Here is a 12,775-nt window from a genome sequence, read left to right as displayed (position 1 = left end):
AGTGAACCATTTCTTTAAAAGACTTAAAATCTGTAAAAACTCCTTCTCTATTTTCTATTATATCCCTCTTTCTCTCTGGAAATTGCTCTTGCCTTGGTTGCTGTTAAGACTTAAGATTCGGTCATACGAAATATATATCCTTCCCCTCTTTGAGATCCCATTACCTTTCCTCTGGAAGTTCAAGGAATTGGCTATATTCAGAAATTTGGTCCCCACATTTAGGCCCTCTACATCTTGCCATTTCCAGCTCTTCTTTCCTCGATTGGAGTCCTGTCGGATCTTCGGGGATGCCCGAAGGTCATTCTGGGGTTGTGCATTTTGCTGCTTTCAGTTGAGTAGTGTGGAAGCATAGTTTTGAAGTATCTGAGAAGAAACAGATCTTTGAGTCGGCAGGATGAAGTTTATGAAGCTTGGATCCAAGCCTGATACCTTTCAGACTGATGGAAACAACATAAGGTTAGATCTTTGTTAATCATCTTAAAAGGATTAACATTTGTGGTTTGTTTTTACTGATATTACAGTTTTGCACTTCACCAGCTTAGGTGAATTTGCTTTTGTTGTTTAATGTCTTTCCCTTTCTCCACTCCTCTGAAATTGTGTTAACCCTCTCGATTTCTTTTGAACTTCGTATCTTTTGGCTGGTTACTGTTTTATTAGTAGTCCCCACCTTTATCTTTTGCCTGTTTCAGGAGGTACAAAACCTTGGCCACTCTTGTAAAATCCGGAGTCACTATCACCTGGAAAATAAAATTCTTAAAGTTTGTTTATTGGCTTCCACTAGCTATTCTCAAGATCATTATTTTCAACTAAAGTAAACCTTACTGCTGGAATTCCACCCTGATAAAAGATCCTCAGTTAGATATATCTGAGCAGGATCAGTTTTCTTTCCATCATAACTTGTGAAATTCGATGTTCTTACTCCAAGAAAATTTGATCTTCTTTTTGGGGTTCTTTATGGAATATTGCTCTTGGTTTGCCGACTTGGGAAACTGTGGATTTTGTTTGTTTTCTTTCACACTTTTCTAGCTGTGGTCTGGCATCACTACTGGTTGGTTGGATAGTTTATTGGCACATCCGGTTTTTTGCTTTGAAGCTTTTTCAGCGCAGAAATCTAGCTTTTATCGAGCAACTCCTTCTATCCTAAGAGACAGGGCAATTAAATTACTGAAATGTGTTTGGAGTTAATTTTCTCCAAGCCTGCATAACATGGTGGTAAAAGGACAGTAATGATAGTGATGTCCATGAACATATCAATCAAACGGGTTGAGAATCCTGCTAACCACTTATTTGTTGTTTGCTACCAGTTTTTGCTGTAACAATAATGAAGAGACCCTTATGAAGTCTAGAAAGTGGACTGTACTTTAAGATGCCATTTCCGCTACTTCAATCCAAATGATACTGTTGATGCTGCTCTTCTCTTTGTGATTTTACATTATGTCTTTGTCTTCAGAAGCTCACAAAGAAAATCTATTTGGCTACTTATATTTATTGCAGAAGAATTTTGTCTTGAAAAGGTGAAAATTTTGTATCTGCAGATATGTGGCTAGTGAGTTAGCGACGGATGTCATTGTTCATGTTGGTGATGTGAAGTTTTATCTACACAAGGTATGATGATTTTACAATTACACTAAAGCGACCCTGTTCAATTAGTACTTGGTGCTTCCTAGCTATCATGACTTGTCGAGTCTGAAGAATCTGTATCTCCGTATTTTGAATTTTCTATGTTCAGCAATCACTTTTGACAATTCATAAATTAAATAATCGGGGATTTAGCAAGTACAAATTGAGTAGACTAGAGCAGAGTTCTAATTTATAGGTTTCGTGCCTTCTCCTTATTGACATTCTCCTGAAGCGTTTATCTGAAGTACTGCATATAATTCTACATACTGATCGGCTGCTGAAATGAAATCTGCAGTTCCCACTTCTCTCTAAAAGTGCCCGCTTGCAGAAGTTGGTTTCTTCAGCTAATGAAGGAAACGGTGACGAGATCAATGTTCATGATATTCCAGGTGGTTCCAGTGCCTTCGAAGTATGTGCCAAGTTCTGTTATGGCATGACTGTTACCCTAAATGCTTATAACGTCGTAGCAACTCGTTGTGCCGCTGAGTATCTTGAAATGTATGAAACAGTTGAGAAAGGCAACCTTATCTACAAGGTTGACGTTTTCCTGAACTCTAGCATTTTCAGGAGCTGGAAGGACTCTATTATAATTCTTCAGACTACAAAAGCCTTCCTGCCGTTGTCTGAGGAATTGAAATTAATCAGCCACTGCATTGATGCTATTGCTTCTAAGGCCTCGGTTGATGTTTCCAAGGTGGACTGGTCCTATACGTATAACCGGAAAAAGATTCCTGAGGACAATGGAAACGATCCCAGCTGGAACAGTGTCAGGAGCCGAATGATACCAAATGATTGGTGGGTTGAGGATTTATCTGACCTTGAGATAGATCTGTATAAGCGTGTCATTGTGACCATTAAGAACAGAGGGATTATATCAAATGAAGTGATTGGAGAAGCATTAAAAGCTTATGCTTACCGGAGATTGCCCGGCTCTGGCAAGAATGTGATCCAGCATAACGACATGTCTAAATTCCGGTCCATTTTGGATACAATTGTGTGGCTTCTGCCTGCGGAAAAAGGCAGTGTCTCTTGTAGTTTCTTGCTTAAGTTGTTGAAAGCTGCCGTCTCAGCTGATTCAGCTGAAACCATAAAAATGGAACTGGTGAAAAGGATAGGACAGCAACTGGAGGAGGCTTCAGTTAGTGATCTTTTAATTCGAGCCCAGGAGGGGGAAGAAACAATGTATGATGTCCATGTAGTTCAGAAAATACTTGAAGAGTTCATGACACAAGATCAGAATGCCGAAACTGAAATGGAAAACGGCAGTGAGATTCAGGAGATTAGAAGGCCTGGGATCTTATCTGAAGCTTCAAAGCTGATGGTGGCAAAGCTTGTCGATGGTTACCTTGCGGAGATTGCAAAGGATCCTAACCTACCTCTCTCGTCTTTCATTGGTATCTCAGAGATGGTCTCTAGCTTTTCACGACCAGCACATGATGGTCTATATCGGGCAATTGATACATATCTCAAGGTAAAATCCTCTTGAACTTTTCTCTGCAGTTTATCAAAAAATAATTCGTACCTGTCATTATTTTTTAGAATTTTACAGTAGCTAGATTATTAACTAAAATCATGTACTAAACCACCAACAATCATGTATTGCGCCACAAAGAAACTTTTTGTACTTTATAGATGTTCATAATCAGGATCTGCACTGGCACTTGCATATATCTGACTGATGATGGGTATGCAGGAGCATCCCGGGATTAGCAAGAGCGAGAGGAAGAGAATATGTCGGCTGATGGACTGCAAGAAGCTGTCAGCTGATGCTTGCATGCATGCTGTGCAAAACGAGAGACTACCTTTACGTGTCGTGGTACAGGTTCTGTTTTTTGAGCAAGTCCGTGCTGCTGCTTCATCTGGCAGCAGCACCCCTGATTTACCTAAAGCCATTAAAGACCTCAACTGCGCCTCATATGGGAGCTCAAGGTCGACCACTACCAATAATGATGAGGATTGGGATGGTGTTGCTTCAGCAGAAGAACTCCGGGCGCTGAGAGGCGAGCTTGCTGCTTTAAGACTGGGGCACGTAGCTGTCCATGACAGAAACGGTGGAGAGAATAGGATTAGCAATTCTGACAGGGCCGCTATCAGTAAAATGAAAGGTTTGATCATGTCAAAGAGAATCTTCTCGAAAATCTGGTCAAGCAAAGGTGGGCAGGCGGAGAACAGCTCGGACTCATCGGAGAGTCTTGGCTCGATTAACCACGATGAAGTGAAAAGCACGCCGACGAGGAGAGGGAGGCACTCTGTGTCTTAGCATGAAAAGATTTGATCCTGCTGCTCTTTTTTGGTTTCCTAAAATGACATTAGCATGTTACGATATTAGTTGTGTTTACCTGATCAAGAATATAGCAATGCAGTCTAGGAGAATTAATGTTGTTGCTTATGTAAGAAACCAGAGTCTGTGTTAGTATGATGTTAGAAGTGAGACAAATCTGCTGTCAAAAAAATTGATGTAAAGAATCCCTTCATTAGCACCAATCTTTTACTGTCAATTTGTGTAAGACTATAGAGTATAGACTGCTGCTGCTCTAATGACTAACAATAATTAGATACAAACGCTCTCAAGAAAGGGGTTAGTTTGAATGTACGAATGCTCAATTTCTGTATGCTATGTATCACCAAATCAGCTAAAATTCCTTTTTCTATGTGTGTGTATATATATACCGTGATATAATAAAAAGGGAAAAAAAGAATTTAGTTTATTAACTTGGCTCTACTCTACTAACAATGATAATTATCACATTTTATTAAGTATTTATGTGGGAGAGAAGATATAAAAATATATCCACTTCAAGTGCCAAGTTATTCTTTAGTGCCGCATGTGATAAATTAGACCGTGAACAAAATTAGTGGACATAATTAAGAATATTTCTTCGTTATTTGAAAAATTATAAATACTATATTGATGCCTTATGAAATTTTGTAATCCTTGAATAGAAGTTGAGAATTGTCAATTTTACTCTTATTATAATTTTTTTTAAAATAAAAAAATTATAAAAAATGGATGATATGGATGAAAAATTTTGAAAAAATAGTAAAATAAATATTCACTTAGATCATAAAAAAATCACAAAATTAAAAAAAATAAATAAAACTATAATTTATAATTTATAAGGATATTTTTTGTATCAACTTATTATCTTTTGCCATATGTGATCATTTTTTTATATTAAAAAAAATATCACATATTGTGCATATATAAAAAATATCACATCACATAACTATTAAATATTATATGTGCATTGCATATGATGTCTTTTGAAAAAAAAAACAGTTATAAATGATAAAATATAAAATTTTATAAAATTAAGATAATAATCGACATAAAAAAATAAAATACTAAAATATAAAAATAATTAATAATTCAGATGACAAAATATAATTATCCGATTCATCAATTACTCCTTTACAAACAAGTAAATTTCATAAATTTAAGGGCCATAAGGTCTTTCACACGCAGAAGGCAGCACCCAGCAGTAATAATTACGTTTACAGATGTATTTCAACCTCGGTTAAAAAAACTGGTTCTCTGTTCATGCGTAACAGTTGCCTAAGGGGCAGTAAAAGACCTTCATCACACTCCAATCTCCTAATTCTAACACAAATTTTGACGAATCAAAATTTGTTTCCGTTGCATTAAAGAAATTGCTATCGTTGTAAATTTACTTTGTATTTTGTTTCTCTTCGTTAAATTCGTTATTGTTTGATCCGGATTTTCAGTATCGTATATACATATATATGTACCCTTGAATCTTGGGATCTTTAAGAAGGTTCTCTTTCACTATCGTATAAGGCATTCAGTAGCCCCGCCGTTTCTACACCCGCATTATTGGACTTCGAGGTAATTTTGGTTTATTTGATGGATTTTTGTTTGGCTTTGATGGGGAGTTGTCTGCCAAATTGGGAATCCTGTAGTTCATAACTTCGAATATTAATTCACGTTTTATCTGGATTAAATGCTGTCCATTTTTGCTTATTAAATTAATGGTTTCCGTTGGATGAGTGTAGGGCTTTGGTGGTTTTTATGGAATAACCGTTTTCTTTCTTTCTCTCTCTCTCTCTCTGTTTTTTTATAATGCTGGGTTATGTAATTCTCTTATTACAAGATTTTGTGATTAGCAATGCATATTCATTTATGATTCGGAATTGGAATAGGGAATTCTGTAATCCGTTTTTATAATTTATTTGTGTTCACATTGATGGGGAAATTCTAGTCCATACTCAGATTTGACAAACTGAAGCAATCACTGGCGGAAGGATGTAGAGTTTTGTATGCGAGTGATGCATATCCCAAAGGAAGCAACCAGTAACTAATCAAGTACAATTGCAAGTGAAACACGATTTATTGGGTTGTCCTGGATCATGTCTGGCAACAAATTATTTAATGTAGCCAGAATGGGCAAATTTATGGGGAAAAGTTACAGTATGTAATTGCAGCAGAAATTCTTCCTTAGATTTTCTACAAAAAATTAGAAGAAGTTAAGGTAGAAAAGGAAAAAGTTACATTGCCTTTCATATATGTTTCTGCATTTTCATTTTTAAGTGATGGGCTAAAACACTTTCCTAGGGGGCCAATGTATCTGTCTGCTGTTGAGGCAAATATATCGGGTATTATTACGTTGTGGATTGAATGCAACTGCTGTTCCCTGTGTGTGTGCGTGCAAAGTCTACTTGATCTCTTGCTGTTATTGTGTCCTTCCCTTAAGTGAATTTTCCATAATCAAGATCATATTTGGAATTTTGGATGCTATAGATGTTAAGTAACCTCTGAAGATTTAAAATATTTTTTCTTTGTATTTCTTGTTGTCATCTAGTTTGCTGGTGGAATATGCTGAAGGGAGTGACCCATCAATGTGCTTTTAGTTCATTGTAATTATATATTGCAAGAAGTATGACAGACCATTTGTGGTTCAACTTGGATGGATTTATTGAATATATTTTACAGTTTGTGAGAAACATTTATTGGTTTACGTCCTTAAGTTGGTTGGTTTTCATGGATGCAATGGTTTATTGGCAGACCATTGGGCGGTTCAACTTGGATTGGATTTATTGAATATATTTTAGAGTTTGATGAGAAACATTTATTGCTTTACGTCCTTATGTTGGTTTGGTTCCATGGATGCAATGGTTATTTTTCAGCTTGCCTCATTTACTTGTCATATTTCTGATCTTATTGCCACATGGAGATTTGTTTTAACTTCCATCTTCTCTCAAGTTCATAAATTCAAACTCCAGGGGAGGTTATACTATGGGGTTGATGAAATTTTTTGAATTGTGCAATGAAGAACAGGACAATGCTCACTTTCTGTTCAACATCCCTGCATGACTGGTTTTACTAAAAATATGGAGCAGTATTTAGAACTAATTGAGTCAATTTACAATTTCAGTTCAAATAGTATATTCGTCATGTGAAGCCATTCTCTTAAAGCTTGGAACTTACTACTTATCTGGTTGGCATTACATGGTGATGTTGAATTCACATCTATTTTGGTCTTCCAAAAATTATAGTTCGGTATCTTCTAGAATTGACTTGATCAAATCAATTTTGATTGCATTATTAGTTTTTGATGCCCGTTATACTTCATGGCTTGTCATTTTTGCTTCTTGACTTAGATGAAAGAGACTAAAGATGGTCAGAGGACTGGTAGGATTTCTAAATCGCCATCGACCGACTCCCATCCACTTGTTCTTGATATTGATGACTTTAAGGTGAGGCCCGCAGAGAGTGCATTGGAGTGTATGTGTGTGTTATTGCCTCTAAATGAATTTTATCCTTGTAGCTAATTATGCTATGTGGTTATTTGTATAATGTAGGGCGACTTCTCATTCGATGCGTTGTTTGGCAACTTAGTTAATGAGCTGCTGCCATCTTATTTAGATGAAGAAACAGAAACATCCGAAGGACTTGGTGCGAATGATACTATGCCAGCTGGTCATGTGCGAACTCACTCTGATGCTGGAAAAGCATCACAAGGAATATCAAGCCCACTGTTTCCTGAAGTAGATGCTCTTTTATCTTTGTTTAAGAATTCATCTATACAGTTGATTGATCTTAGGAAGCAGGTATAATTTCAGCTTTGTGGTGCTTTTTCTCTTTTTCATTGTACAAGTACAACACCTCATCACCTTTCTAATCTTGATGCCTCCCAAAAGATTGATAAGAAACTCAACAATCTCAAGAATGAAGTTGCCACCCAAGACTCTAAGCACCGCAAGACACTTTCCGAGGTTAGTTAGCTGAGACTATGTAGATGTTCCATATTTTCTGCTGAATACATAGTGGAGGTGCATGTTGTAGAGTGATAATCATCAAATCTTTCTGCTTATTTCAATTTATGAGTGCAAGTATAAATCTGCTAACAGTTTTTGTATCTTGTTCTGTGGGTGATCTGCAGCTGGAAAAAGGAGTCGATGGCTTGTTTGATAGTTTTGCAAGGTTGGATTCACGCATATCAAGTGTTGGTCAAACTGCTGCTAAGATAGGTGACCATCTGCAGGTAAACCTTGGGTCGTGCTGAAAATTTCCAGATTCTTGTGTTTATTATGATTCATTCCTTTGCTATTGTTTGTTGGATATAAAAACAGTTTGTACTGTGTAAATCTAATCTGCACTTTCATGCTGATGCTTTCTTTGCCAACAGCACTGCTAATACATTTCTTGGCCAAACTATGGGTTAATTTAAGATCTTACATTTTATCTATCTAATGCTTTATTGTCAGAGTGCAGATGCCCAGCGAGAAACTGCCAGTCAGACAATAGATCTTATTAAGGTAAACTTTTTATAATTAGGTTAAAAAATTACCTATAATTATCTCTGAGTGATGATTAGCTGAACAAAATGCCTCTTGTATAGCATTAAATAGATTTATCCTGCAGTACTTGATGGAGTTCAATAGCAGTCCTGGTGACTTAATGGAACTTTCACCTCTATTTTCTGATGATAGTCGGGTAGCTGAGGCAGCTTCAATTGCACAAAAATTGAGTAAGATGAACGTTTTCGTAATTGTTGTGCATACTGTTTGTCTTAATTAGTAACCGAGTTACTGTTTTTACTAGAAAAAGGTACAGGACAGAGTCATTAATGTTGCCCAACTAATTCTGCATGTGATCTTTATATACTTAGAGTACTAATACTGTTTTATCTTTATAGTAAAGTTTTAACTTACAAGTATATGCCACTTTTATTGTCCCTCTTCTACAATTTGCCACACTTCTGTTTGATTTTTTGGCAATAGCAAATCAATTGTATGTATAATCTAAAATGTTTTGGATCTACAAATTAATTTTTATCTAGTTAAGGGGGTCAACAGACCGCCTTGAAGTCCATGCGATGGTGTGTATAAAAGAAAATTGAGATGCCAAACAGGTCTAGAATTGATAATGTTACTGAATAATTTGTGAACTTGATTTGCCTCTTGAATGACATTTTTTGTGAGTTAGGAAACTTCTGGTATATGTTCAGAACCTAAAGATATTTATGAAAATATTTATATGCTAACAATAAGTGTTATTACAAATGAATATGATATTGATACAATTTAGCTTGTAGAGGGACTGGGATTTGGCCTCCTCTTAATGAGCTGTAAGCTAAGGACTTTCTTTCTTTGATTTCAAAAGCATGAAGAGTTTAGTAACAAAGTTAAGTTTAGGATCATTTGCTGAGGAAGATATTGGAAGAAAAGGCATGGCTGTATCATCAGTTATGGGGAATGCAACAGCCAGCAGAGGATTGGAAGTTGCGGTTGGTAACCTCCAAGAGTATTGCAATGGTATGATATGCCTTATTTATTGCTTGACTTCATAGTTAATGGTAAAACACCAGAAGAACTAATATTTGCACTGCCATTCACATGGATTTTTTTTGGGATGCTTGTATGCAAATCCAAGTACTCAACATATTTTAACATATAACTAAATTTTCTTTCGTAAAAAGAAAATTTTCATTACACTGATTCTAACTATGGCCAAGTCTCATTTTTTCTATCTGAAACTTGATTCATGTCTACATCTAACTTGCATAATGATGTAAGGTTTACTCTATAGTAGTTGTATGGGACTAGTGATTCGGCAGTTATCTACCAGTTAAGAATGCAAACAAGTATGTTTACTATGATCCTTCAAACAACTCCCAGTGTGTAAATAATGTAATACAGACTCTTCATAGTTATTTTCTGGATGTAAAAGATTGCTTTATGTTGTAATGTAGCTAAGTTGATGACAATTTTCTTGAATACTGGTATCTCATCTTCTGGTTCAAGTTCCATCACAGGATGTTGATCTTTGTATTGTTTGCTGCCGACAAAAAACTTCTCTTGTATTTGTCAGTTTCAAATCTTTAATTCTTGAGAATTAAGAGCATAGCTAGACCCTCTTTCGTAGTAATAAGGTCTAAATAAATAAGCAGAACAGATAATAACTTTGAATTTTACCACAGAGAGCCTTATTAAATTTACATCAGTATTTGGAATCAACAAATTCCATATTGATCAATTCGACAAAATCAACTGAAGTATCTGGGATGTCGATGAGGCTTGCACAGCAGGTTACATTTCAGCATCATAGTTCAATTGTCATGAATGGACAAGTTATTCATTACTTCACATTTAAGGTAGCCAGTGAATTATGTTAAAACAACTCGAGATTCTGCAGCAATATTTGGTCATAGAATTGCATCTGTTATGCCCGAGGATGTGCCAATTAGTTTATTTCATGTGCTTACATGTTTTAAACGTTGTTTTGTTCGCATTATTTAGCCAAGACCTAGGAATACTATCTTACATAATTCTATTTGGCTGGCAGATAATGTATTTCTTCTGGATTGAGAATTCATGTTATTATGAGTTTTTTTTTGAAGCAATCACTATTAAAAGTTTACATATCTAAGGCCCAGTACTTAATATCAAAAGCTCGAAATACAATGTTCATTGCCCAAACAAATTTAACTGGATGAATCTTGTTTCTTGCATGTCTTTACTTATTTTGGATATTGTTTGCTTTAGTAAAAAATGACAGTTCTTTTTCTTCATATGCGTGTGCAGAACTGGAAAATAGATTGTTGGCCAGATTTGATTCTGCGTCGCAAAGAAAGGAGTTGTCTACAATGGCAGAATGCGCAAAGATTTTGTCACAAGTAATGTATTTGATTTTAACTGGCAGATCTCTGGCCATGATGTTTGCATGTATCCAAGGTTCATGTTTAAAAATACAACAATATTTGTGACTGAGGAGAAACAGCAGCAGCATCTTTTAGGACTCAATAGTTGTAAAGATGAGGCCATTTGATAAAGTTCCTCTATTGCTGGCAATTTTATTTCTGTTTGTGGACTTTATTTCCCCTTCTTTGGAGCAGGCGGCATACTTTGCCAACTTACTATAGTTGCCTTTACATAGGTTGTGTTTCGGCGAGCATTCCCTCAGATATGCTTAATCTCTTCAATCTTTTCTTTGGTGATAGAAGTAAAAATCATAAGAAAATGTTATTTACCAATTTACATTTTATTTCCTCCTTTTCACTATTAATTTTTCAATTCAGTTTAACAGGGGTACCAGTGCTATGCAACACTATGTGGGGTTACGTCCAATGTTTGATTTGGAGGTCATGAATGCTGATGCCCAAATGGTTCTTGGTGACCCTGGTTCTCAGCCTAGTCCTAGCAATGTGGCCCATGGGCTCTCTTCATTATACAAGGACATTACAGGTTTGAACAACTGCACTTCATCTGATGGGAGTTGGTATTGAAATGTCCCTTTGATTTAGTATAACTGGTTTGCAGATACTGTACGGAAAGAGTCAGCAACAATAACAGCAGTATTTCCTTCCCCAAATGATGTCATGTCCATATTGATTCAGGTACTCCCTGGGACTGATTGTTGCATTCCATTTGGTCCTGAGCTCTCATAGTTTCCTGTCACTTTAACATAATTGTCTTAATGGGATGCTGGAGGAGGCTCCTTTTGAAATGTTTCTGTGGAGTAATTAGTGTGCGTCAGAAAAAACTGATGTTGGAAAATTTAACAAACTAGATATTAAAGTGATGATTAAAAGTAAGATCTGACAAGAAAACAACCCTGGAATCTCAATACTCTAGAGAAACACCTATGAATCTCTCTAAGTCCTAGTAATTTCTTTTGGACGAACCAAATGGTTTTGGCACCAATATTTTCTGCATGACATTGAGGCTTCAATTTGTTAACTCCTGAATCCCCATTTCTACTTGCACAAGAAAAGGTTATAAACTCTTTTCTGAAGAATTGTTTCACCTAAAATTGATTACTGCCTGATCCCAACTATGACCTTTAAGTTCTGAGAAAGCAATATTCTGAAAGAAAAAACAAAAGCACTTTCAACTGGGAAAGTATTAAAATACTGCAATCGTGCATTTTGGATTAGGAAAGTTACCTGACCACACTTTCAATTATTCAATTGCTTCTCTTATAGCTGAAGTAATAGAACACTTACTAATATGGAAAATTAAGCAACTCGATAATAATACTTAATGTTATTAAAATGACTGAGTCCATCCAATTCTTCCAAAATGAAACAGCATCAAATTAAGTAAGATTACCTTGTTTCTTCTATTATACGTACCCAGAGAGAACACTTTATTGCTTTTGCATTATTATGTTCTGATATAGTGATTTTGAGATTTTTTTGGTATGCAGCGCGTGATGGAAGACCGAGTTCCAAAACTTCTTGAGAGGCTACTGGTGAATCCATCTCTTGCTCATCCACCTCCCATGGAAGAAGGCGGACTTATATTAGTGAGTTCTATTTGTGGCTAGTAAATGCAATTATGTATTCATTAAAATTACTAATAGTTCTTTTACACAATACCCTCAGTTCCTTAGAATGCTAGCAGTGGCATATGAGAAGACACTGGACCTTGCTAGAGATTTAAGTGCCATTGGGTGCGGTGACTTGGATGTTGAAGGTAAAAATTGTGAACTTGTTCATATTTCTTCAAGTCAGATGGCTTTCCCTCTGAAGTATTATTTTTGCTGTGGCATGGTACCTTCTTCAATATGCGTTAACACAAAATAAATTGATTCTCCTAGTTGATGCAGAAGATGATTTAATTTGTCTTGGGTATGTTCTTCAACACAAAATGAATTTAATTCTCCTGATGATACAGAAGAAGATTTATTTGA

The 12,775-nt window shown here is 36.0% G+C and overlaps 2 protein-coding genes across 2 annotated transcripts in view; both read left to right on the top strand.

Moving 5' to 3' along the window:
• On the top strand, positions 3-4,073 carry LOC105169371 (BTB/POZ domain-containing protein NPY2; the record flags this gene model as incomplete). The annotated part of the gene is given in 4 exon segments (XM_011089760.2): positions 3-456; positions 1,536-1,605; positions 1,916-3,091; positions 3,314-4,073. Coding segments are annotated over 4 exon segments (1,875 nt in total). The 3' UTR covers positions 3,881-4,073.
• The window catches only part of LOC105169369 (exocyst complex component SEC10b), a 13,219-nt gene continuing 5,590 nt past the window's right edge, over positions 5,147-12,775 (top strand). The window contains exons 1-13 of the mRNA XM_011089758.2: positions 5,147-5,467; positions 7,240-7,335; positions 7,441-7,689; positions 7,780-7,854; positions 8,022-8,123; positions 8,347-8,397; positions 8,504-8,609; positions 9,277-9,396; positions 10,666-10,757; positions 11,160-11,325; positions 11,401-11,477; positions 12,290-12,388; positions 12,468-12,558. Coding sequence (XP_011088060.1) covers positions 7,240-7,335; positions 7,441-7,689; positions 7,780-7,854; positions 8,022-8,123; positions 8,347-8,397; positions 8,504-8,609; positions 9,277-9,396; positions 10,666-10,757; positions 11,160-11,325; positions 11,401-11,477; positions 12,290-12,388; positions 12,468-12,558 — 1,324 coding nt within the window. The 5' untranslated portion in view covers positions 5,147-5,467. The remainder of the gene's footprint in view (positions 5,468-7,239; positions 7,336-7,440; positions 7,690-7,779; positions 7,855-8,021; positions 8,124-8,346; positions 8,398-8,503; positions 8,610-9,276; positions 9,397-10,665; positions 10,758-11,159; positions 11,326-11,400; positions 11,478-12,289; positions 12,389-12,467; positions 12,559-12,775) is intronic.

The sequence above is a fragment of the Sesamum indicum genome, linkage group LG8 (genome assembly GCF_000512975.1).
Source record: "Sesamum indicum cultivar Zhongzhi No. 13 linkage group LG8, S_indicum_v1.0, whole genome shotgun sequence".
Taxonomy (NCBI): Eukaryota; Viridiplantae; Streptophyta; class Magnoliopsida; order Lamiales; family Pedaliaceae; genus Sesamum; species Sesamum indicum.
The sequence above is the reverse complement of the archived record's forward strand: the minus strand, read 5'-3'. Positions and strand labels throughout refer to the sequence as shown.